At 35.5% G+C, this 24,440-nt stretch overlaps 1 protein-coding gene across 1 annotated transcript in view; it reads left to right on the forward strand.

Moving 5' to 3' along the window:
* Positions 1 to 24,440, forward strand: part of LOC112972156 (ephrin type-A receptor 6-like) — a 131,266-nt gene that overhangs the window by 23,721 nt on the left and 83,105 nt on the right. The window contains exon 2 of the mRNA XM_026078272.1: positions 12,464 to 12,528. Coding sequence (XP_025934057.1) covers positions 12,464 to 12,528 — 65 coding nt within the window. The remainder of the gene's footprint in view (positions 1 to 12,463; positions 12,529 to 24,440) is intronic.

The following is a 24,440-nucleotide window of genomic DNA, read 5'->3' on the forward strand; positions in this document are numbered from 1 at the left end:
TTGGCACAGAAATTTCTGTGCATGTGTTTCATGCCTAGAACTTTCTCCTGAGTGCTGTTCACATGTCTAATTTGCCCTTACTTCAGAGTTTCAGATTCCTGATTCTTGCTTTCACTTTTGTATAAAGCAGCATGCTGTGCAGCTCTGGCTGCACCTGTGAGACTGCGCACCCTGAACGGCCTTACCAAAAAGCCTGATCCGATGCCTTGTCGCACTTCTTGAGTTAGAAATTCTTGAATAGTTCTTCATGGGGCCATGCAGCAAGTCAGCTCTCTCTTAAGTTGCTTCAGCCTTTGTACCTCTCCTAACATCTGTCTATTTTGTTCCTCAGAGTCACCAAGTAGCTAATTTTTCATCATGGTTATTAAGTAACTACTTGAGTAAGCAGTGGCCATCTGTCTTTCCAGCCCCTGTTTGTCACTTTTCGGCTGTTCTCTTCAAAACTTCTTTCCTTAAAGAGACTGTTATGGAAAAACTGTGTTTTGATTGTGGTTCTCACTGCAGCTCAAAAGAAACAGATCAGCTGGCTAAAGGTACCTCTGTATCAATCTCAGCAGTTATACAGGAGATAAAGGCAACAACACCATTTCATACTTTACTGATAGAAGGTCTGGGTTGTGGCCTTTGGATCAGTGCAGTGGACAAACAGGTGCTTCAGATGGGATAAATACTGATTATCCTGAAGAACTCCCATGGGATGTTTCTACACTGCTTGAACAGAGGAAATCCCAAGAAAAATACAGTATTGAAGCAATAGCATGGAACTATTAACAGCTAGTCTGGCTGACAGTTATATATAGGCATTATTACACTTTTCCAAAATCTTTTGCATTTTTTTTCATTTATGTATTGTTGTCACATAAACTTTTTTTTCAGTTTATATCTACTCCAAATAAATTAGCGTAATAAAAAACATAAAAGCAAATGCTTGTAGGAATGCAGGGTAGAAAAGGTTATCAGTAAAGTGGAGAATATTAAATCTAACATCATAGCTCCACAAAACAGGACCCAGTCTAATAGGATTGGCTTCAAAACACAGGCCTTTTGTACTTTACCAGTGCAAGGAAAGAGAAATGCATTTGTCTGAATTTCACTTGTTTCTAATTTCCCTGATGAAGATGCAGTCAGGTTAATAAACATAGCTGACAAAACTGTCAGGTATTTGTGTTCATTTAGAAAAATCTGCCCCATAATCTACTGTTGACACGAACATGATAGTGAATGGAATATCAGTTAGCTTTTTCAAACCAGAATGAAATTATTATATAGGGCAGCTGGGTTCTTTGTCATGATTTTGTGACTCCTGTTTTTATCAGGACTAGCTCTTGACCTCCTTAGCCCACATATGAAACCAAAAGCTTAGGAAAATAATGCAGGAGTGTGACTTAAACCAGTTCTGGTACTGCTTTCTGTAGCTGTGAACAGCATTAATTTATCTCACTTCATTTTAACAGACATCCCTGTAATACTGTGCAGTCTGCAAAGGAATGTCTTAGAAATGAAATCTGAGTCAACAGTTAAGAACATACTGCTTCCCTTGTACCTGTAAACCCTTTTTCTCATCTTTGTGAAGAGTCCATTTAAAGTATGACGGTCTGCTTCTACCAGCCAGGACTTATTCTTCAATTTTGTGTTAGCTGTCTGCCAGCAGGGCTGACACTCAAGCACTCAAACCCTTCTGATGCAGTACAAATGTAGGAATTAGTCCCTTTTGGCTGATCCATGGTTTTGAAAACCTCCTTCTGTCTTATTCCCCTGTTTGGATGCAGTGTTCAACTAAATCACTTAGATATTGTGCTCTTGGGAAAAATCTGTGTTGTAGGCTAGGAGAGGTAGGATATTACTTGTTCACTCTCAATGCCACAATTACCTGAGGAAAACTTGGGGCTTCATCTGCTTTTGAGGTAAATCTGTTTCTTTTAAATGTGAATATGCTTTCTATTTACCTCAGTAATTTTATTTTTTCTTATGCTTGTGAATAACACTCATGTTGGAGAAGCAAGTGGTTGTCTTAGACCTCAAAATACGTAGTGTTTGCATTTTTTCTTGTGCAAAACAACTTGCACAGAGATAAAATATAAAGGTAAGAACTAACTCTGGATAATTTGGGATTGTAAATATTATCCCCAAAAGATATCTGTGCAGAAATTGTCACGTATTGCTGCACAGCAGAAGTATTTTTTACATGCATGATTCCTTTGGTTCCACTGAATGTATCAAGATGATTCCCAAGCCTCCACTTCGTATTCCCATGACACCGGGGGTCCTGTTCTAGGTCTTCATGCAGAGCGTTTTTTCTGAGTTCTGTTTTAAAACAGCAGTAAAGGTCATTTCTCATTCCTTCATTCACCTGATTATCCTTTTTTGTATGCTAGAAAAATAAGTCTTACAAGATGCTTGTACAGAAAGCTGCTGCAAAGATTTCATACCTTTCCTTAAATAACTATAAAGGCTAGTAGTTGGTCAAAGTTGTCTCTATTGTAATTTTACAGAGACTACTTCAGGAATGAACTCTGCCTGTCATATGCTGTCTAAGCAGAAACAACCTTCATTATAACTAAAGCATCTAGGCATAATTGGCTCATTTTCAGAATTAATCAGTTGTTTCTGGTTCTTTTTATTTAGAAAGTATTTTAACAGTATTCTAAGTAATTTTAATGCCATTAAAAACAGACTAAAAAAAAATACTATTATTTGTTTTGGGTGTAGGGATTCTCATTTCTCACAAATAAGTCTGTTGATTTCAGTTTTTTATCTTGCTATGTCTTAAGCTCTAACTTCATAAAAGATAGGAAAGATTTGAATTTGTGTAATATTTCAAATAGTTCGTGATCCTAAAATGGACTCCTATGAAAAACTGTAAGTATTTGTAACATAATAAGCAGAGATAGGACAGGGCATAGGTATGTTCAATGGGCTGTGCACAGGTTATAAAATATAAATGTTAATAATTGTTTATTGGAACATTTTGATAAGTGTTTAAAATATTATGATTGTTTATTTTATAAGAAAGTGGCATTAGGAAAGGAGTAAACAAGCCCTTACTAAAATAAGAAAAGTTCGTGGCTGGATATTTTAAACCATAAAGTTAACTTAAAGCTTGACAACCTGTAGCCACAGATTTGTCACTTTTTTTAAAATCTACTGTCCTGCTTTCAGAAGCGTAGGTATTAAAATACTAAAATACAGGATAGTAAATGTAACAGACAAGTTAGGTGACAGTATGTTCTAATTATGGTCTTTTTATTATTCAGATAACACATAAGGACTGCTGTCTATTGTTCCCTGAAGTGTAGCAAGCTAGAGGCTTTCCCAAGGAGGGTAGACTTTTATGACCATGCATCAAAATTTACAGTGATGGTTTTAACAGTCATTTCTAGATAAAGAAAATTTGGACATGAACTAGACCATTTACAAAAAAATAAAATGAGAACATGCAGGTAAAAGATAAATATTTAAATCCCTTGGTGCTATAGAAATCATAAAATGCATTGGGCCTACCTGTAGAAGTTGAATGTCAAGTATTACTGGGTCTAATTCATATTTAACTTTTTTATAAGCTTGGGAGGTGTTGAAGCACTCATTAGAATATTTGTTCAGAATCTGAATATTTTTTCATCCCGCTGTGGCTATAATACCTTGTTATTTGGAAAATACTTTACAAGTGTATTTTTGTTCATGCATGTGTAAATTGAGTAGATGTTCCTATAACCCCCCTTTCCAAAATAGGTTAATATAGGAAGTTAATGGCTTGTTCTTCTATTTTAAAATATTGTGATGGTATGATCAGGGACCAGTTACATAGCATGAATAATGAATAGAAAAATCTGAATGATTTGTGAACAAATGGCCTATTTCTTCCTTCTGTCTTCATAAACTCTGAATGCTATATGTATACATATTTGAAAAAGTGAGTATTTGGCAAATGATTTGCAAACAGTAAGGAAAACATAAGCTTGCAAAAGTGATACGCAGTGAGTATAATTATCAGCTTTAGTCTTAAACATGTCTTATCAACTTAATTATTCAAATGAAATAGCATATCATTTCAAGATTAGTTGCTGCTTCCGTTTCACTAACTTTAGGGGTTTGACAGTATATGGAATATTGAAATTGAAGATACTGCTGGAAACAATTGCCTCTGCCTCCTTCAAAGTATAAAAGAAAATTATATAAATTACATCCCTCAGTGTGGTATCTTACAATTTTAGGTAGCAAGAAGGATGTGGAGAATTTGGTCTAATATCTTGCATATTTATGTGGCACAGTTGTATAAAAATGTGCAATTTATAATCCAAATCCAACACAATCATCCACCCAAAAGGGACAAGAAGGGAATAAACCAGAGTTTCATTTAACTTTTTCTATTTAATGCTTAATCTAGTAAGGTTACTCTGATGTAACTGAGGGTCTACAATGATTGGCAGTGCTAATAACAGTACAACATGAGAATAAAAGAATCCTTGTTGATTTTTCAAGTCAGAGTGGAAGAAAAGCAATATGAAAAAAGATAATGTAAAACTGAAGCTTTTGGTTTGGAAAATGTTGGCTTACATTCCAGTGAGAGGTGAAGCAGTCGGATTACAGTAGCCTTCCGCTCTCAGGCATTTGTGCATAGTTGTACATAAGGTGTGGAAAGGATGATTATTTTGGCTCCAAAGTAGCAGGAGCACCATGAAAGTGTAGGAAACCAAAAAATGATATAGCAAAGAGGAAAAAATAATAATTTTATTAATTAAAAAATCTTGCTAGGAAATGGTTAATAAAGTTCATTAGGAAAAAAGGGTGAATAAAAAGGGTGTGTAGTGGCACTTTATATGATGGAACTGTTTGTTTTAATTCTGTTAGCTCAGCCACAAGATTTGAAATTACATGTATCCAGGTAATAGGGAGCAGCAAGACTGAAACAGATAACTGGATCAAATTAGAAAGTAGGATAAGCTACTCTGAAAATATCCATATGTAATATATGGAAGGGAAAACTGCCATGAGGGTATTTGTTTTTGAAGATGCGGATTGGGCATCTCATGCAGCTAGGCATATAAAATGTCACAAGCTAAAGGACAGTTTTCCAACATAAAAAGTATTGTACCCAATGTAATAATGTTGCAAACATCATTATGATGGAGAAAGGTGAATGTATCATTAATGAGATGTTGGTGTTAGTACATGAAAAATAATTCTGACCAGCTTACGTTCAGTAGAGGAGAATTCTAATTGTGTGGTTGTGTGTGTGCACAAAAATGTGAAAATATAAAATATGAAAATGTAAATTCCTTTTAAAAATTCTTGATAGTGAAATCATGGATAAATAAAAAAGCCATTTTTGGATAAAAGCCCAGCCTATTTTAGAGGTAACATGAAAGCAGAAATTAGAAATAATGGTAATAATTARTGGAAAACAGAGGAAACGTGGAAATCAATACCCATTAAAAATTGTGAAGTACAGAAATTTGAAAATGGAAGCTAAATAAATTAGGTAAAAGCCCATGTCTCACAACACTAAGGATAACGGGAATTTTTCAGTTGTATTATGAATAAAAAATATTGTGTGAATGATGCAGAACTGTTTTTAGAAAGAGATGCAGAAGATAATGTGTTCACAATTGAGATAATTAGAAATTAGTAATTTATTCATAAAACAGGAGTATGAAGTACTTCCCATCTGGCATAGAAAATTCTCTTCAAAGAGTCCTAAAAGAATTGGCTGAGGAGATCTTTGGGCTACTTATGGTAAACTTAATGAGTTTTGGGATTCAGGGAATTCGAGAAGTTTGGAAGCAGGTGGGTGTTAAGAGTACTAGTTTGAAAAGAAAAGGGAAGCACCATTAACCAGGAAACTAGAATTTGCTAAAAAACACAGAGCTGGAGAGGATTCAGGAAGTCACTTAGCTCCATCCTTTTGCCCCAAGGCAACATGAGCTTACGTAGAAACCCAACTCTGACAGCGTTGTAACATGTCTTGAAAGCCTCCCGTAGTGGATTTTCCCTAAATTAACAATTAGTCCCAACTATCCCTCTTCTTTCCAACTGTAGGGGTAGTGAATATTTTCCTGAAGTCTAACATAAAACTCTTCTTATTGTCATTTAAATCCCTTCTTCCTTATTGGCCATGGACATAGACAACAGATTATTCTTTTCTGCTTCTAACAGCCTTTCATATCCCTGAAGGTTGTTACTGGATACCCCCTCTAATTCAGCCTCCAAGGTAAATGACTCCAGTGCACTTGGACCTTCCAGAGCACAGCCAGATTTCTAGAGAGCTGATCATTCTTGTTGCTTTCCTATGGTCTCTTTCCAACTGGTCCATGTATTTTTTGAAGTATGACACTGAAACCAGACACAGCACTCCTCCTGAAAGCTTACAAATCCTGAAGAGAGGGGAAGGATTATTTCATATATTTTATTAGCTACAATCCTTTTTATTTATATCTATCAAAGAGCATTGTTGATGCTATTCAGTACAGGATTTTCTTTAACTTCTATATACTTTTTCTGCAGAATTGCTATCTAGACAGGTGGTCCCCATCCTTTATTGCTGCAGCTTGCTAATCTTGCCTAAACCACATAGCTTTTGGATGCAAAATAATGGAAATTCTGAAAAAGGACTCAGTTGATAGGTGTATAGTGAATGCCAGTTCATATGGTTTTGTGGGAAACATGCCTGGTCAAAAAACAAACTCATAGTTAATCATTTTTCCCAGTTGGTTAGGTGTTAATTGCCACGAATAACTTGCATGTTGTATATCTCCCTCTTCTTTCTGTCTTCCTCAAGCAGATGAGCCTCAAGGTTGTCTGATATGACATAGAAGGTAGTATGTTTAGATTTTGTAAGGTGTGACAAAATGCCACAAAGACTGCAGAAATCTTAGCAAAGCTTTTAGTAAATGCACTTTAAAAAACTGAGGCCCAAGAAATCTTAAAGTAATTTTCAGTGATTGTTAAATCACTGAATTTGAGGTATTCCTTATACACTATTCACATTTATGACTGGTCAACATTTTTCATCAGTGATATGGAAATAAATGTAAAATCAGCAGGTGACAGAGGAGTAGTAGAGTGGTAAGTAAATAAAGAAAGGGGATGTAGAGACAGGGAACAGGCTTTATCATTTAGTAAGGTCAGCGTTTAAATATAAAGCTCATTTTAATATGAATAAATGCATCTTTGTACATTCTGGAACAAAAATGCAACCCAAACAAAAAAAAAAAGATGAAAAGCAGTGATTCTGTAAAGGATAGTGATCCTGACAGACTAATAACTGCCTATGAGTGCAATGCTGCAGTAAAAAATGGGCTAATGTGACCTTGGAGATACCATAGACAGGGTATAAAAATAGGGAAGCCTTTTTATCTTAATGTGTATTATTAGAAAGAATGACTTCAGAATACTTCAGGTAATCCTATTTTTAAAAAAGTGTAGAAAGGAAGAAAAAAGACCATAAAAACTGAAAAAAATTGCAGACAGTTCAGAAAAGAGCCACAAAAAATGTCTTGGGGGCTGGAAGTATGCCTCTCAGAGACTTCAGCAGCTCAGTGTATTTGTCTTATAAATATGAATTGATTACAGCTGATAAGTAAGTTCTCAGAAAAAAAAAGATGCATCAGTTTTACCTATCTCTGGATATCATCAGTGAAGAGTGCCTACCGTTGTGGAAGATACTGAAACTTTCCATCTTTTATATGGGCATCTTCTACCCTGTGCCGAGAGATTCAGCATACAGGACATCCATGGCTCCTAAGTACCTGGCATTTCTTTATTGGCTAACACACCAAGTAGACACCTAGGGCAAACATGTTACCAGGCTAAGCAATAGGTGCTCTCCACTCCTGAGACAGGCACCTGGTGAGGCTCTGCTGGCCAAGCATCAGTCAGCCATGTGGACATGTTGCTCCTTGGAGTGAGCTGGTCTGCAGTCTTGCCAAGTTGTCTTCTTCATATTCTCTGCTATTTTCTTGTTTTTTTTTCAGGCTGATGTTTTTCCTCAAGTCCCTGAGTTACTAGTATTGTCTTAGCAAATAAATTTCTGTTTATTGTTTGACTTTCCTTGCAAATCTTCGGCTTACCTTCTCTCTTACAGCTCAGTACGGTATCACTGCTGCGCTGCACAAAATTAGGCCTTGGGTCACAGGCAGGTGAACTCCTGGTCTATAGGTTACAACATGCTTAGTCAAACAGAAGTTATTGAGCCCAATATCAAGATAGCAGTGAAATGTGTTAGTCTGCAATGAATGGGAGGTCAGTCTAGGTGATCTAACGGTCCAGTCTGATGTCAGACTATGAATCCATGAACTAATTTGGCTGAAGTCCTATAGTCATTTAAAACTGTTAGGTCAGACTGTCTGGAGATGTAGTGTAAAAAAAGAAGAGGAGAAAAGAAACCAATGATATTAATGTTTGGAAAGTTTTTTCCTCAGTTGCACAGACAAGATGATAGAGTTCATCTTCAGAGCAGTGTTTTGGAATTAGAATTAAAATTCCAGACTCTCAGTCCTCAGAGCTCTGCTCATCGTAATTTTAAATAAAACAGTTCCCTTAGGACTGGGCAAAACGTCTAAAAAGATTAATTTCAGTTGTGAAGTCTAATAATAGCAGTGTAGGATTTGTCAAAAAAAGGAAAATTGAGCTCAATATGGCATAATAAAATGAGCAATAACAGTGTAATATCTATTAAAGAATATACTGGTAAACAAAGCTAAACACTTTTACATGCAAAGTGTCAGGTGCTCAGTTAACTAAAACAGAAGATTTATAGCTACATGTACAAGTCTGTATATCTATATTATTGTTAGTCTAAGTGATAGTATCCCTAACTTAATTATTTAAGAAGAGACAAACGCGTCCTAAATCTAAGTTCTCTTTATCTGAAGATATTTTTAAAGGATCTTTAGTTCTTGTTGAATCATGATGTGACTTTATAATGGCAGCACTATGTTCTGTCGCTCGTGATCAGTCTGCAAGGTTTACACTCTCTGTCATCTCAAAAATCTGGCTGCTGCAGGTGGAGGTTGGATGTCAGAAATGTCAATAAAATTTCTTAGTTCAACCTATTAATTTATAGCTTTTTCAAAAATATTAAATTCAGTAGTTCCAGACAGACACTTTTGCTTGTGCTACCATCTTGTCCATAATGACCACTTCACATGATATCTCATTTAAGATGAATGGGATTTTTTGTGGCATACAAAGCAGTATAAACAAGTAAGCATAAAGACAAGGGTCAGTAAATATAGCTTCCTGGTTGCATTAACTTTTTAAGGAATTTTCTGGTTGGAAGCGTCATCCATGTAGTGTCTGCCATCTCTTCTCAGTCTCTTTGCATGTGAATTTCCAAATCTAAAGAAACTTTTAGTTCTTTAAAACCTTTCACTTTTCTGCAGTGGGAGGAGAAACATTGGATATAAATCAGATGTGTACATGTGGGCAATCCTTTTAGTTTGGATTTCTTTGGCAGAATGAATTTTCTGCCAAGAAGCTGCATGTTGGAAACTTCTTAGCAGGGCATATTTGTCTGTCATCAGGTCTATGCTGCTGGGGATAGATTGTTTCTTAATCATTTAAAGCTAACTCAGGTATCTCTGTCCTATACAGAGGTGTAGACATCTCCAAATCACTGAAATAAGGGAGGATTTCACTATTTTATCCCTGCCCTCATTTGTATGGCCAGCCTTCTAGTTTTCACTCTTTCACTCAGGTTTGTAATTCTTTGCTGTAAACATATTGTCATATTGTTCACTTGATCTGCCAGTCTGCTGGATATTTATGATTGATAATTATTTTATGTCTTTTAATATGAGTGCTATTGTTGCATTTTGCTTTTTTTTTGTTTACTCTTGGAAAAATAGTCTTTTACTTTTTATGATTTTTATTTCTGACTTTGGCACATGATAACATTCTAATTCTGGTTATTAGTTGTTTGGCTTTTTGAATACACCAAGCTGAGGTTCTTATAGATTTGGTGGACACAGATGAGCATATGTGAGCATATAAGATGCTTGCAAGTAAAATGTGTCAAAATTTGTGTTTTTATCAAAAGTCAGTTGTATAATGGGGATCATTTCATAAATGTATATAACAAATATTATTAGATCATGGTTCACAAATTTAAACTTAGCATACTTTCAGTGATTAATTTATTTCTAGTTTTTAAATTTTTTAATGTATAGCTTTGAGCTTTCAAATCTTAAATGATTAATTTAGGCAAGAAATTAATTAATTCAAGCTCCACTGAAGAAATGAATTACTTTTCCCATTGTAGGCCTTGTTCCTTGGAAGTGTAAGTTTTGAATACCTGGATGGAATTGTGGGCCTGCTACCGCAAAAATCACAAACTGAAACAATAGTTTAAGTCCTTGTGCTGTTTGTGGAGAGAGTCCATTCCCACCTGCAGATCCATAGCTTTAGCAGTAGCATATAGTGCTTTTTATCTGATAGTGGAAGAATTAAAAATAAGATATCATCAGAGCAATACTTGATAAGTATCAAGGTATAATCTTAGCTGAAAAGCAAAGTAAATTGTTTGCTGGACAGAGGGAGAAGGGGAGGAGAGGAGAGGAGAGAAGAAAAGACACTCCTAAGAGGCAACTGAAATATTCTCAGAAACCAGCTGAGCATTTGATCTCCTCTATGAAAAGGAAATTGCTAAACCCAATGGCTTCATTATTTTTTTTGGAGGTGACAGATCCCCCAGACATTGTTACTTGAAGGTTTACAGAGGAAACTGATGAATCACGGACCAAACAGGAAGAGGCTTTTCTGACTCTTGAACAAGTGTATGGTAGCCTGATGCAAACAGAAAATACTATGACAGCTGTAAATCACAGCTTTATAAGTAATCAGAAGACAGATATGGTCTCAATGGAGATAGTGATTCCATTTTTGGAAATAAAATAGGGCATGTAAAAAAATGTTTGATTCATTTTCAAGTTACTCACAAAGCTTCATAAACTTGTGAAAAAGTGGGGAGCAGAATACTTTGTTGAATATCCTTTTTAAAATGTAATTAGATTCTTCAGATAAATCATTAAAGACATAGTTGCTCTTGAACATGTTACCTGACTGTAAAGTTGCTGATAAAATTATATCAGGTTCAGGTTATAAGTCAACATACATTCAAATACAGAGAAACTCTGATTATTACTAATACAAAAGTCAAAGGAATATGCTAGGTCGTTTCCTGTATTAAGGTGGGTGAGTACAAATAGTTTGCATGCCAGTGTGTCTTTTCCATAAGGCAGAACCCATGACCTGGCTTACACTGCTGCTGCTGTGCTTCTTTGTAAGGATAGCTGTAGAGTTTGTTGTCCAAACAATCAATATACAGATGGAAGATAATGTGCAGCAGCATAAAACCCCCAAATGAATGGAGAGCAGTGTCATGTTCCAAAGTAATTGCTTAATTTTTCTACATCATTTAACTGTCTGAAGAAGAACTGGAATTTGCAGGCTATGAGAAGGAACTGAGCCTTCAAACCCTGTAACCTGAGAATTAAAATCAGCTGCCCTATACAATACATAATTTTATGCTTAAATCCTTCTTTACATATTTTTCATGAAATCAGAGGGTCAAATGAAACAATTCCATTAGAGGGCAGTAGTACGTGTAGGTACTGACTGTAGTAGTAGATTGTACAGGTTGTAGTAATACAGTCTCTCGTGTCTCTAAATATTTGGTTTATAATCATCTTCCTTACTGCTATGAGCTGTGGTCTGTATGATTTTTGCATTATTAGTGAAAAGAAGAAAAATGGTGCTAATCTAATTTAAATAATTAAAATAATACAGAAACATTTTGTAATATACATGTACAATAATGGACAACCTGTCATCTATTAAAAATCAATAATGAAAGTGGCAGAAGTTATACAAAACATTTGTAGCAGCTTTCAGCACTGATATACCAACTGGAATATCAACTCTAAAGTTGTTAGACCCTGTGTGTTATTTTTGAATTGCACAATTTTTGTACTGTGTAACTTTCATTTATTTCTTGAAATATTTTTGCAGACATTTTTGTTTTGAAGCTCTGTTTTTCTTTATTAGCTTTAATGCTTAAGTCTACACGCAGACTTTCCAGATTTCTAGGCAAGAGATTGCAGAATTGTTCATGCTTATTCAGTCATCTTTTAGTGAAACAACATTAGTAGCGTATTGTGATTTTGCAGTGATTTTTACAAAAGAAGTTAAATCTTATCTTCTGAGACATTTGATAATGTAAGCCTCAAAATGAATATGAATGTAATGTAAGCCTCAAAATGTAAGCCTCAAAAGCCTAAACATTTAGGTTCTGTTTTTATTCATACTCCAACATTTTCATTGCTTCAGCAGCTTTAAACGGATGTGCTCAGATGATTAGTAGATGACTGATTCAACTCATATAGGCTTTATGCTTTAAACTTTACTGTCTTTTATATGTGTAATTCAAGAAATGCCCCAAACATTCTATTTCTTTTTCAATTTTCAGTTGTGTTGCTTGATACTACAGCTGCGCTTGGAGAACTAGGATGGAAGACATTTCCTTTAAATGGGGTAAGTCACTCATCATTTTAGTTTCATTGTCTTGATTTTGGCATTTTGACAGTCTAGAAGTAGAATGGCTGTTATAGCTGAGTAGATGTTCCTGCAGTATGGAGTTGTAAGAAGGAATTTAGTTGTTCTCAGCACTGGAACAGCTTGAGTTGTAACTAGGAATAAGAGCCACAAAAATGACATGAGTATGTTATGTTGCCCTTCTCTTGCTTTTCTGATTGTTAAGAATCTGTCATGTTTCTAATCTGATTCCAGCTGTTACATGTCATAAAATTTCATCTAAAAATACTTAAGTTGCAGGCATGTGTTATGAATAGATTTTCTGTGAATTAAAAAGAAAACTCAATTTTTATTTTATAGTAGTAACTTGGAACAAAACTTCAATGATTGAAGTGAAGATTAATATGGATTGCAGTAGCTAGTAAAAGGGTAGGAAGTTAACTGATTCAGAAAAACATGTTTAGCGTATGTTAATGCCATGAAAAACAATGTAAATGTTTAGAAAAAAACAGTTTAACTGGTTTTATTTGACTATTTAAATATTCTTTTTTTCCTCCTGTGACCATTTCAGATCAAAGTTAAGTATTCCAGTTTAACATCTTACACAGTTTCACTATAATGTTAATAGATTGACAGGAGGCACTTAATACTGTGTACAGGGCCTCAGAGTATTGCAGGTGTCCAGTATATTTGGAGATGCTATGGCCAGACCAGTGTGGGGAAGAGAAGCATTTTTACTCTTTGAAGTTTAGCCATCAGTATTTTGCCAGTGGCTACACTTCAAAGGCTGTGTTCTCTTTCCATCCAGCTAACACACTTCACAGAACATCAGAGGCATTATAACTTTTTAATTAAGATACAGTATACTGGAGCATTTGACACCTCTTGTATCAGCTTCTAGTTCTGATGTCTCAGTGCATTTAGGTAGCCCTTGATTGTGTATCACTTGTCTTTATATTAGTGGATATTATCTCTTAATTTGTGGGTATGAGGCATATAATTTACTTGATTCAGAAATGAGCTCAGAAAGCACTGTATTTCTGTGAGTGTAAGATCTCTTGTTTCATTTTTAGTTATTTTATTTCTTGTGATCCATTCCAGAAGGATGTAGAAATCGTCTATCTTCAGCACCTTAATAATCCATTTGTATAAAATGCCTGCTGTGTCTCTGCCCTCAGGGACTTCAGGCAATGTGACATTTCTTAATCTCAGCCTATTTTCAACTTTATGAGTTACTTTTTTCAGTTTTTTCCAGTCCTTTGTATTCCTAGACAACATTTCAGTCTGTTATAGATACTTCTGTGTTTTGCATTTTGTGTGCAGTCTCATGCAATCTGAGTTACAATTCTGAGATGTTTTTTCCTTCAAAAATCCTAGAAAAGGCAAATACTGTCATATACTATGATGAGAAAATACGGCGAGGAATTTTTGCTCTTGTCTTGTCATGAGTCCCGTTGAACTGATCTGGGAGGCTTGCATTTGGAAGGCAAACAAGATAAAATTTCAGTGATTCTGGAAGTTCTTAAAAGCTTTAGTTACTCCAATAACAATAGCAGTACTATGCAAGCTCAAAAAAATCCACTTAGAGATTATTTAAAACGTAGCTATTACAACATATCTGTTTTGGTTGGTTGTACCCTTAACATCAGTATTGCAGCATGTCGAGGTTTTCAGGGGAATTGTCTTTACTGTGTCTTAAGAGTTGGCAGCATTTACTAGAATCCAAGGAGTATACATTTGAATCAGCATGTTGGATTCAATTATTGGAGAATTTCTCAAATAAGTAAAATCTGGTTCAAAAAGAGGTAGCTACAGAAAATATTTGGGAGAACAGTTTGTAAGGAAAGGTAGTAAAGAGAAGTGCACGTGTTAACTCAGACAAAATATGTCTAAACTGATCATTATAAGCTGTATACTGGGTAAAGATTCTTGTGCACTACAGCAAAATAGTTGCTTTAAGTAAGTAGTCCCACAGACTTCTGTGGGAGTTATATAGGTGAGAAGAATTCCTGTTTTGAAGAAAAAGCATGATCAATTTAAGAAAGACTATATGATGTCGGTCACGTACAGCAGCAGGTGACTGGATTTGTTGACAAAAAAGGTCCTTCATTTCTCACAGTGGAATGAAAGAAAATGGTTTAGGTCAACATACTGTGCCAGTAAACGTTGTTGTGAGCAGTAAGACCTTTTAGTGGTGCTGCTGGATCTCTGAAACAGTGCAGAAAGAAGGAACAAACAAAAAAACTGTCTGCATAAATAATAGAGACAAATAACTTACATGAAGTGAGAGCTATTTATCTCACTGAGAGTTATTCAGAACTGCTGATTAAAATGGTGTTTGCTGATTCTTTCATAGCTGGTGTCGTTCTGACAAACTTCATTAAAATATACCAGATGTTCATTTTGTTTTGGATATTTGATCGTGCAGAAAAATGCATAAAGCTATTAAAATGCAGAAAGTTATATTACTTCTACTTATTAAATATTAAAGATGTTGAAATTAAAAACTAAAATGGAATGAATTTCTAAACTACTTCTGTTTAAATGATTCTGGGATCCTGTACCTTTTGCAAAGGTAAGAAAAAATTTGAACTTCTAAGTGCTCAAGTAATTAACAGAATATGACATGTTCTTCATGTCACTTCTGCATGTAATCTCTGAAACAGAAGGCCACCATTCATGTTAGTTATTTATTCTTTTTAAAGCTTAAGGTAAAACTGTGCTTTTGGGATGTGGTAAATAACTCTCATTATTCTTATGGATTTAGTACAGAACAGTAAAGCAGTTATCTTTCCAGATCTTGCACAAAACCTCCTAGAGATGCTGTTTTATGCCCACACTATAATCTGAGTTATTTATCTGTCCTAACATAACTTGGAGTATGACTTAATCATTGGTGTGGTTGAGATTATTACTGCAGAAATAAAAACCTGTTTTGCCTAGTGATGGGCACATCAGCTTTTCCCCCTTTCCTGAAGACGGTTGACTGTTTTGGTTTGTTTGTGTTTTTGATGGAGATTTTTGTTCAGATACTGTGCAAGTCTTACACGTGACTTTAATCTTTTTTCTTTTTTTTGTCAAAGATAAGAATTTGTATTATGTGTTTAAGAACGTCATTAACAAATAGCTAATAAGCTTCTCTGACTGCAGAATGGTTTTGGGATTAAGGGGATGGGATGACAGGTTTTCTTCAGACTGTGACATAGTAGCAGAAGTTACTAGTTCACTAGCATACTTGGTCGCAAAGAATGTTCTCATTAAATTAGATAGCAACTTAAATATTCATTAATGTTTGGGATTTGGGTAATATTAAGTATGCCTCAGAGATTTTAAGCTAACAGGCTGGGCTGAAGTAGGGAAAGAAAATTAGAAAAGTATTCTTTTGAACTATGTAGAACCACTGCATGACATTTCAGTCTTAACCTTCTCCTCCTAGTCTTTTTATTTATAGTAAGTTCCTAATGGAATGCTTGCAAGCTTTCAGCAGTTACAGTAACCTCCAGAGGTACCTATCCAAGCAAGCAACAATACAGCACAGTAGTTTTCTGTGTGGCATTTGTATGCAATCCCATCATTTGGCTGCAAAGATGAGTCATGCACAACTGAGAGATCTATTCTTGAGTAATATAATGTGTGATTTTACTTTTTTATTTTTTTCTCAGTTGTTTGTACAACCTCTGTGAAGCTTGAAAATACAATACTTTTCCTAACAAATTTGTTTTATTTGCTTGTCAGATTTTTTCCTTGTATTTTGAACAGATAATAAATTTAGTGCTAAGAGCTACAAAAATGCAGAGTAAGTAAAGCATTAATATCTTTGAGGTCAATGGAACTAGCTTTTGTTGATCGAGGTCCAATTTAGCTTCTCAGTGATGGGCTGTCTAAGATTTCTACTTTAATAATGGGCACATCTGATACTTCCTCTGTTCCTTGAGCTGTACTTTAAAATGACTGATTGATTTATGAAAAAGCATGTGCTATGAAATGGAAGTAGATCTTTACTCAACAAACTGTCACTTCATAACCTTGAAAATGCAGAGCTAGTTTTGTCTGGATTGGTAGAAAAAATGGAAAGGAATTCCCTTATACATTTAAAAAGAAGACACGAATGCATTGCCTGAGCAAGTGGGCAGGCCAGCAGAGGTCACATGAGCCATTATTGTCCATGGTGTGTAGCCATTGCCTTCCAGCTGAAGTCAATTTGCTGAACCTGGGGACAGGATTATTCTTGTTAGGTTTTCTCACTACAGTCTGCTGTGCCATGACTGTTAGAAGGGTGGCTTTCAATAAGGGATTAAGCACTGATTAAGTATTTAATAAGTTTTTAGAATTTAGGGAGGAAAGGAGAAAACCTGAAAGCCTAACTGAAAGGTAGTGGTTCTGAACCTTCACTTATCCATTAACAGTAATACTAATTAAATAATATACCTTGGGCAACTCTAGATATTTTTCTCCCTTTTGACTTCAATTTAAATTTTTTTTTCCTATTGTGTTAAGCAACCTAACCCAATTTTGTGAGCAAAGTTTGCTCATGAACTACGGTTTGGAGACCACTTCCTTGCGCAAGGGCCTGTCTATGGCTAATTAACTTCTACAGTAAATACTCTTACTCAACTCTAAGAATCCTTTATTTTGCATGAGTTAAATCTACTTTGCAAGTACCTTGTGCTAATTTGGAATAAAGCATTCTTACTTGAACAAGAAAATAACCCATGCAGAACATTAATCATGAAAAAATACTCTGCTTCAAATTCACACACAACATTAATCTAAATTTTTACTTCTTTGTTGCAACTTCATAAACTCCAAAATAATTTTAGAATTAATGCAAAAGAATGTCAAGGTGACTCATAACACAAGGCTGTGAGAAATTATGTACATGAAGAAGGGGTTTGTACAAGTTTCCTTGACATGTCAGTGTAGGCAAAACATACAGCCTCAGCAATAAAGAGCCTACTATCAGTCCACTAAACTATTTGACATCTGCATGAGTGATGCAACTGTTTTAATCTCAGTTTTGGCAGTTATTCAAAAAGCTTCCATGTCAATCAGTAATTTTCCTGTAAATTTATCCGCAGAAGTAATTCTGTTTTAAATATCTTGTTTCTTTGGGGGATCTTTTAAGATTTTGAATCATTCTTACTAATATGCAGTTTTAGTGTTTTTCTGTTCTGAATTTGTTGAGACTGAACTTGTGATGTTATTGATTACCAGACTGATACTTTACCAGACTGATTATTTTACTCCATCTGTTAAAATAATTGTCTTACAGGGCATGCATCAGTCAACCGTTCACTGTTAGCTCCTTCTTAACTAATTAGAAAACATTGCTAGAGTTTTTGGTGACACATTTTGAATGGCTTAGTACTGTTTGTCATACCATTACTCATTTACTAATCATATCTTTTATGTTGTAATCAGAGTTGATATGGGTTTCCAGTGCCAACCTGCAAATAGTTTTTTTTTTCCGGGTAGCTGCATCCACTCTACAACTTTATTTTTTGATTGTTATCTCTGAGGGTAATTGGGCCAATATGCTTAAGGAACATTCTTATACCAGACTTAGGATTTTTAACTATATATCTTCTTAAATTGATTGCTTATGTTATAGAATTCTCTGAATTTCCTTTAAAGTCACACAGAAACAAAACGCTTCTAAAGAAAGTGAGAGAAGCTTAGGCCCCTTCCTTTATTTAAATCCTCCAATAAGATGTCATTGGATGCATAAACAATAGAAAATAGCATAAGAAGTTACCTAAGAAAGTTAACTTAAAGAAAAACTAGAAAAGAACAAAGAAAGAAAGAAAGGCAATATAACTTCACTGTGTGAAGCGATAATACAAATATTATTAGGTTCAGCTCTAGACACAACTCACACAGTGCAGCAAATATAAGGTGGCTAAATGATACAAAGAAGAGTGAAGAGAATAGAACAAGTAATGTAAAAGTGGTAGAAAAATACAAAAAAGTGGAATGAGCAAATGTCTAAGGTGTAAGGCTAAGATGTGCATTATGAAATCACTAATGCACAAACACAAAGTGAGGTTAGTGCATTAAATGTGCTTACCTAACAGCATGGCATCATAAGAAAAAGATAGGGAGTATTGTAGGTATGGTGATATCCAGCGTCCACAATTTAGTTCTGCATTTCATATTATCTTAAATTATCTACAAGCAGAGAAAAAGTAAGTTACAAAACATAAAAACAAGTGAATAATACAGGTGATAGCATGGAAGAAGTGGATATTCTCCTAGTTGTAGTTCCCGATCATTTGGAATTGTCTATGAAGGACAAACCAGGTAAGTTGTCTGTATTTGTAAACATAAATCTGCATATCCACATGGCCACATCAGTATTGATTTTAAGGACTACTATGATTTGAGTATTTCATGTAGCAGCATGAACTACAATGTCATCAGTACTTCTAATCTTCACTTTTAGTACTGTAACTATTAGAACTCAATAAATACTTAAATTCATTATGACCAGAAGGAACAATTCATCAGATCACCTTTATATCAGAGGCTGAAAAAATTCAAGCAGTTGCCATTGTATTAAACTCAATAACATGTATTTCACTAACACATATCATTTTAAAAGACATCAAGAAGCCATAGTTTCCCTCAGTTATTTCTTCCATTAATTAATTAGATCACCATTTAAAAATGGTTTTCTACTGCCAGTTCTTCCTGCTCAGCCTCATACTGTATCTAAACAGATGAAGTCCTTCATTCCTCCTCCTATGAAACTTCTTCAAAATTCAGATCACTGTGTGACTTTTCTTTTTTAAAAATATGGGCACAAATCTGCAGTATTTTACAGCCAGTTTCATTATTGTCCACAGTTATAAATCATCGTGCCGCTTTTCTTTACTACTCTTTTGTTTATACATCAAAGGGATCCCATTAGGCTTTCTTACCACAGTAATAATATTAGGGCTCATGTTCAGCTGATTCTCACTGTGGCTCACGCTTGTTTTCCAGAACTGATGTTTTATAAGACATAGTGATCTATTCATTAGGTATATGTGGTATTGTTGCTCCTAGATATGTAAATATACATCATGCTTGAATAAGTCTTCCTGCAAAGAATATTTGTATCATCCTATATGACTTTCATGTTCTAAATATTTATCAGCCTACATACCTTTGAAAAGTCTCATCAGAAAAATTTAATTTTGATAGCTACTATATGATAGGTACGATGCTATATGATTATATGATATATGATAATATCTCTTAGTCTCTGTAATCTCTCCTTGAATATTGTGAAATACTTAATTTTAATCATGCATCATGTAATACTCAATCTAATAGCTGAAAAAGGTCTTAGTGTGTTATATTTACTCAACCATCTCTATAAACGTAGCTTAAACTCACAGAATGAAGTCAGTTTTGTTGACAAGACCGGCTTCTCATACATCTGTGATAAATGTCATTTATCAATTCCGTACAATTCTGTACAAACGGAATCTTTTATTGGTTTCAGTTATTTTGCTTGAGATTTGACAGAATCCCGGAATAGCTGGGATGGGATAGGACCTCTAGAGATTGTCTGGTCCAACTCCCCTGCTCCAGCAGGGTCAGCTAGAGCAGGTTGTCCAGGACTGTGTCCAGTTGAGTTTTGATTATCTCCAAGGATGGAGACTCCACAACCTCTCTGGGCAACCTGTTCCAGTGCTCAGTCACCCTTAGAGTGAGGAAGTGTTTTCTTACATTTACATGGAATTTCCTGAGTTTCAGTTTGTGTCCATTGCTTCTTGTCCTGTCACTGGGTATCACTGAGGAGTCTGGCTCCATCTTCTTTACATCTTTCCATCAGATATTTATATACAGTGATAAGATTGCCCCGAGCCTTCTCTTCTTCAGGCTAAACAGTTATAGCTCTCTCAGTCTTTCCTCGTATGCGAGTTGCTCCAGTCCCTTAATCATCTTAGTGGCCCTTCACTGGACTCACTGCAGTAACTCCATGTCTTTCTTGTGCTGGGGAGCCTAGAATTGGACCCAGTAGTCCAGATGTGGCCTCACCAGTGCTGTGTAGAGGGCAAGGATCACCATCTTCAACCTGCTGACAATCCCTCCGAATGCAGCCCAGGATACTGTTAGCCTTCTTGGCCATGAGGGTGCATTGCTGGCCCATGTTCAAGTTGTTGTCCACCAGGACCCCAAGTCCTTCCTTGTAAAAGCTACTCTTCAGTTGGTTGGCCCCCAGCCTGTACTGGTGCATGGTGTTATTTCTTCCCAGGGTCAGGCCTTGGCATTTCCCCTTGTTGACTTCATGAAGTTCCTTCTCTCTATCCATTTCTCCAGCCTGTCGGGGTCCCTCTGAATAGCAGCACAGCCCTCTGGTGTATCAGCCACTCCTCCCAGTTATGTACTTTCTGCAAACTTGCTGAGGGTACATTCAGTCCCATCATCCAGGTCATTAATGAAGATGTTAAACACTGCTGACCCCAGTTTTGACTTCTGGGGGACACCACTAGTGACTGGCCTCCCATTTATGACATTGCAGGTTTACTGTTACTTGGATGGCCTGATTTGCCCTTTAAGACTGTTAGCAAGAATTAGCAAGACACTTCAGTCTTGTAGAGGTGCCCCCATATTCCAGGCTTTCTAAAGGTTAGTGTCTGAGAGCCAAAGGTCTCCTGACATAGCTCCTCATGAATTCCTGGCTGCAAGTTATCTAGCCTTGCTGAGCCTATAGTATCCTATCAAATGGAACTGAACATACTCTGAACTAGTTTGGAGAACTGCAGGAGAAGATTTGTGAGATAAATAAAATACTCTGGGACATTTAAAATTAGAATTAAAGAATCTGTTTGTGTTTATCAAATCCTAGGGCACTGTGGTTTGAGAACTGCTACTGAGTGAAGATGGTATCATAGTTTAAAGACGTCTTCCTTAATGGCATATTTAAAATGAAAGCTCTGTGAAAGTCAATGTCATTACCTAAACAGACTCTTACCTAAGATGTTTCACTTTTATTCCAGGCAAATAGCTCTGTGGAATAGGGAACTCCATCCATACAGATAAATGTAGAAGTAGCAAGAAGCAAAACTTTTAACTGGGAACTGAGGACATTTTTCAGAAAACACCAATGCCTCTGAAAGTCTAACTTCTTCCTTCTATTACAGCAGTTCAGCTGCAATAAAGATACATAGTTACATCTGTGAAGCTCAACAGCAGGATTTCAGAGATGTCACGGAGACTGTAGTTTTAATAATAGGTTTTATAGAAGGTAGAGATTTTGCTGTCAGAACATTTAACAGGGATAAAGGAAAAAGAAGCTAATCAGATTTTCACACAATATGAGAAATTTACAGAGATGACATTAAGAAAAATATTTAAAACCACATATTTGACCTGTAATTTGGACATACTCAGACACCAAGCCCTGCAATGACATATTTAGAGTCTTTTTTGAGGTTTGAGTCATGCTGTATGAGGAAAAAGTAAGTTGAAGGGTATTTTCTTGAGATTAGTATCCATGTGCAGGGATTTAACAGTTAGGTACATCCAAGATCTAGTTAAATGTCTAGGAAAGCTTTTCTAAAGGAAGTGTTGTTGCTCATACGAGATGACTTGCCTGTGAGAGTCGTGTTTTTGTTAGGAGCATTTCTTGGAACATAAAAGCTTTTCGTAGAAACGGTATGTCCCTGGGATTGCCAAGTGTCCCAGTAATTTGATACATGCCTGAGTTTCTACCTATATTTCCTGTTAAAATGGCAAAAGTCTTATTTTGTATGTGTATGGAATCTGGAAACCCTGGCCATAGAACTAGCTGTGGCTGTGCTGGGAATCTGAGTACCTGTTGGATGGATCCTGGGTTGCCAGAGTATGTTCCATCTAAAATGGTTAAATTCACAAAATGTGCCAGGCACTGTGAAGAAGAGATATTATTCAACATCCTCATTTTTTGTGCATATATTTGGGCTGTATCCTGATTATTTTTCATTTGTTTTTGTGTGAAATGCCTAATTACAGATTCCATAGAGGATATCTATTGACAAGATAGACAGTCATATTCTTATTTGGATATCCCAAACACGCTGGGGCCCATTTGTGCTTGCCACAGTGCAATGACACATATTTTTAATCTGTTATGTAGTAAGCCTGAACTTTGTGATAGTAATATTACATATATTTTTACGTTATTTTTTCCATTTCTGTTGAATTGAGATGGTATTATATAAGAATTTTGCCTAGTAAAGGCAAAATTTCATATACATAACTGCAATCGTTGTTATTTTGGGACATCTGCTAAGCAGAAACATTTTTCTTACTGATTTTCCAGCAGGATGACCTCTTACTAGGATGTCAAGCTGGGAGTTTGTCATCTCCATTTCATCCTCCATGACTGTTCAAATGTTTAACATAAAACGCACCAGGGGGAGTAAAATCCATGTTGAATTCACATAGCTGATTCAAGTATATCAACTTAATAACAATGCAAATATGACCCTTGATGAGGTTGTTTCTCTTTCCTATCCAAGAGTCAACTCCCCCCCCCCCCCCAAAGCTTTCACAACCAAGTAAAAAGTTACTTTTGAGTAGAGTCAGGAACATAATAATGAAAAAGGAAACAAAGCAGGCAGTCTTCTAATCTTTGATCCAGAGAAGTGCTGTTTAAAATGCTGACCTTTTTTCTTAATAGGTTTGTTTATCCTTTGTTAGAACTAGTTCAGGCATTCAGTGCCCAGAAACTGCCAAATAGCAAATGTGAAACTAGCATTTCACTTCATTTTCTTAGGATACTGTTTTCTAATGTATCTTGTGTATCACATGTACTTTAATTATAATGCATAATGAGAATTTTTTTTTTCAGCATATGCTGTATATTATATAGCAAAAGAAGAGATAGAGTGGTAGTAGCAGTAGTTATATTTTCTGTTACATTTCCCATTATAGGTATAAGAAACATCATCAGTAGTGGAGCAGAGTAAACATCTATCTTTTTCAGTTGTGCTGCCCCACAAAGTGTATGATATACCCTATATTGKTTTTTTTTTTCAAAAATACATTGGTTGGAGATTAAAATAAATAAGAATATCCATATATGGGTTGCAGATCTATGCAGTTGGTGCATGAAAGATAGCTTTTAATTCTTTGTAGGTTTCACCTTAATATTGTGTATTCAGAAGTTTACAATATCTTAGCTTACCAAAAGGGGCAGTAAGAAAAAACAGGGAGTATAATTTAGTGAAAATTAACACATTCTTGCCTTCTTCTGTAGAGAAAGAATTGTATTTTGAGGAATAAAACATGCTGGGAGGCATATATTGTAAGTATGATTCATTTAAATTACATGGGAAATACTTTAAGCAGTATTGAATTACAGAATTTTTACAGTTTCTGCCAGCATATGGATACTCTGAAATTCAAAAAATTCACTCATATCCATTCCCAATTAAATACAGTGTTATTCTAATATAATTCAGCATTCAATGTGCACAAGCATGGAGCTACAAAGGACATCAAACTGCCTTCATTACAAGATCACGAAAAAGAAAGGACAAAAGGAAAGTGGAAGAAAAGCAATATTTATAGAAATACCAGATGCATACTGATCATTATGTTATTTGAACCAGTGTATTTTTAGAGAATAAGAACTGCTATACTGGACTCATGGGAACTACCACTTGGAATTCCTGTTTGCTTGGGAAGTGATCTCATAAATGCTTAAGTAGTTGATAAATATCTAGGTATTCTGAAAAGCAGTCTCTCTGGATTGTTCAAAAAACACAAAAATGTATTCTTTTCCAGAGAAAAAAGATACAAGTGGTAGCAGCAAAAGATGCTTTGCTGTCTCTGGACCTGAGCAGGCAACTGAGTAGTTTTTGCTTTTTTCTCATACACTATATTCAGTAATTGGGGGAAGCTCTAGACAAACTGCTGCTTCCTCCTTATCATTT

The sequence above is a fragment of the Apteryx rowi genome, unplaced genomic scaffold (assembly GCF_003343035.1).
Source record: "Apteryx rowi isolate R43461 unplaced genomic scaffold, aptRow1 scaffold_476, whole genome shotgun sequence".
In the NCBI taxonomy this organism is placed as follows: Eukaryota; Metazoa; Chordata; class Aves; order Apterygiformes; family Apterygidae; genus Apteryx; species Apteryx rowi.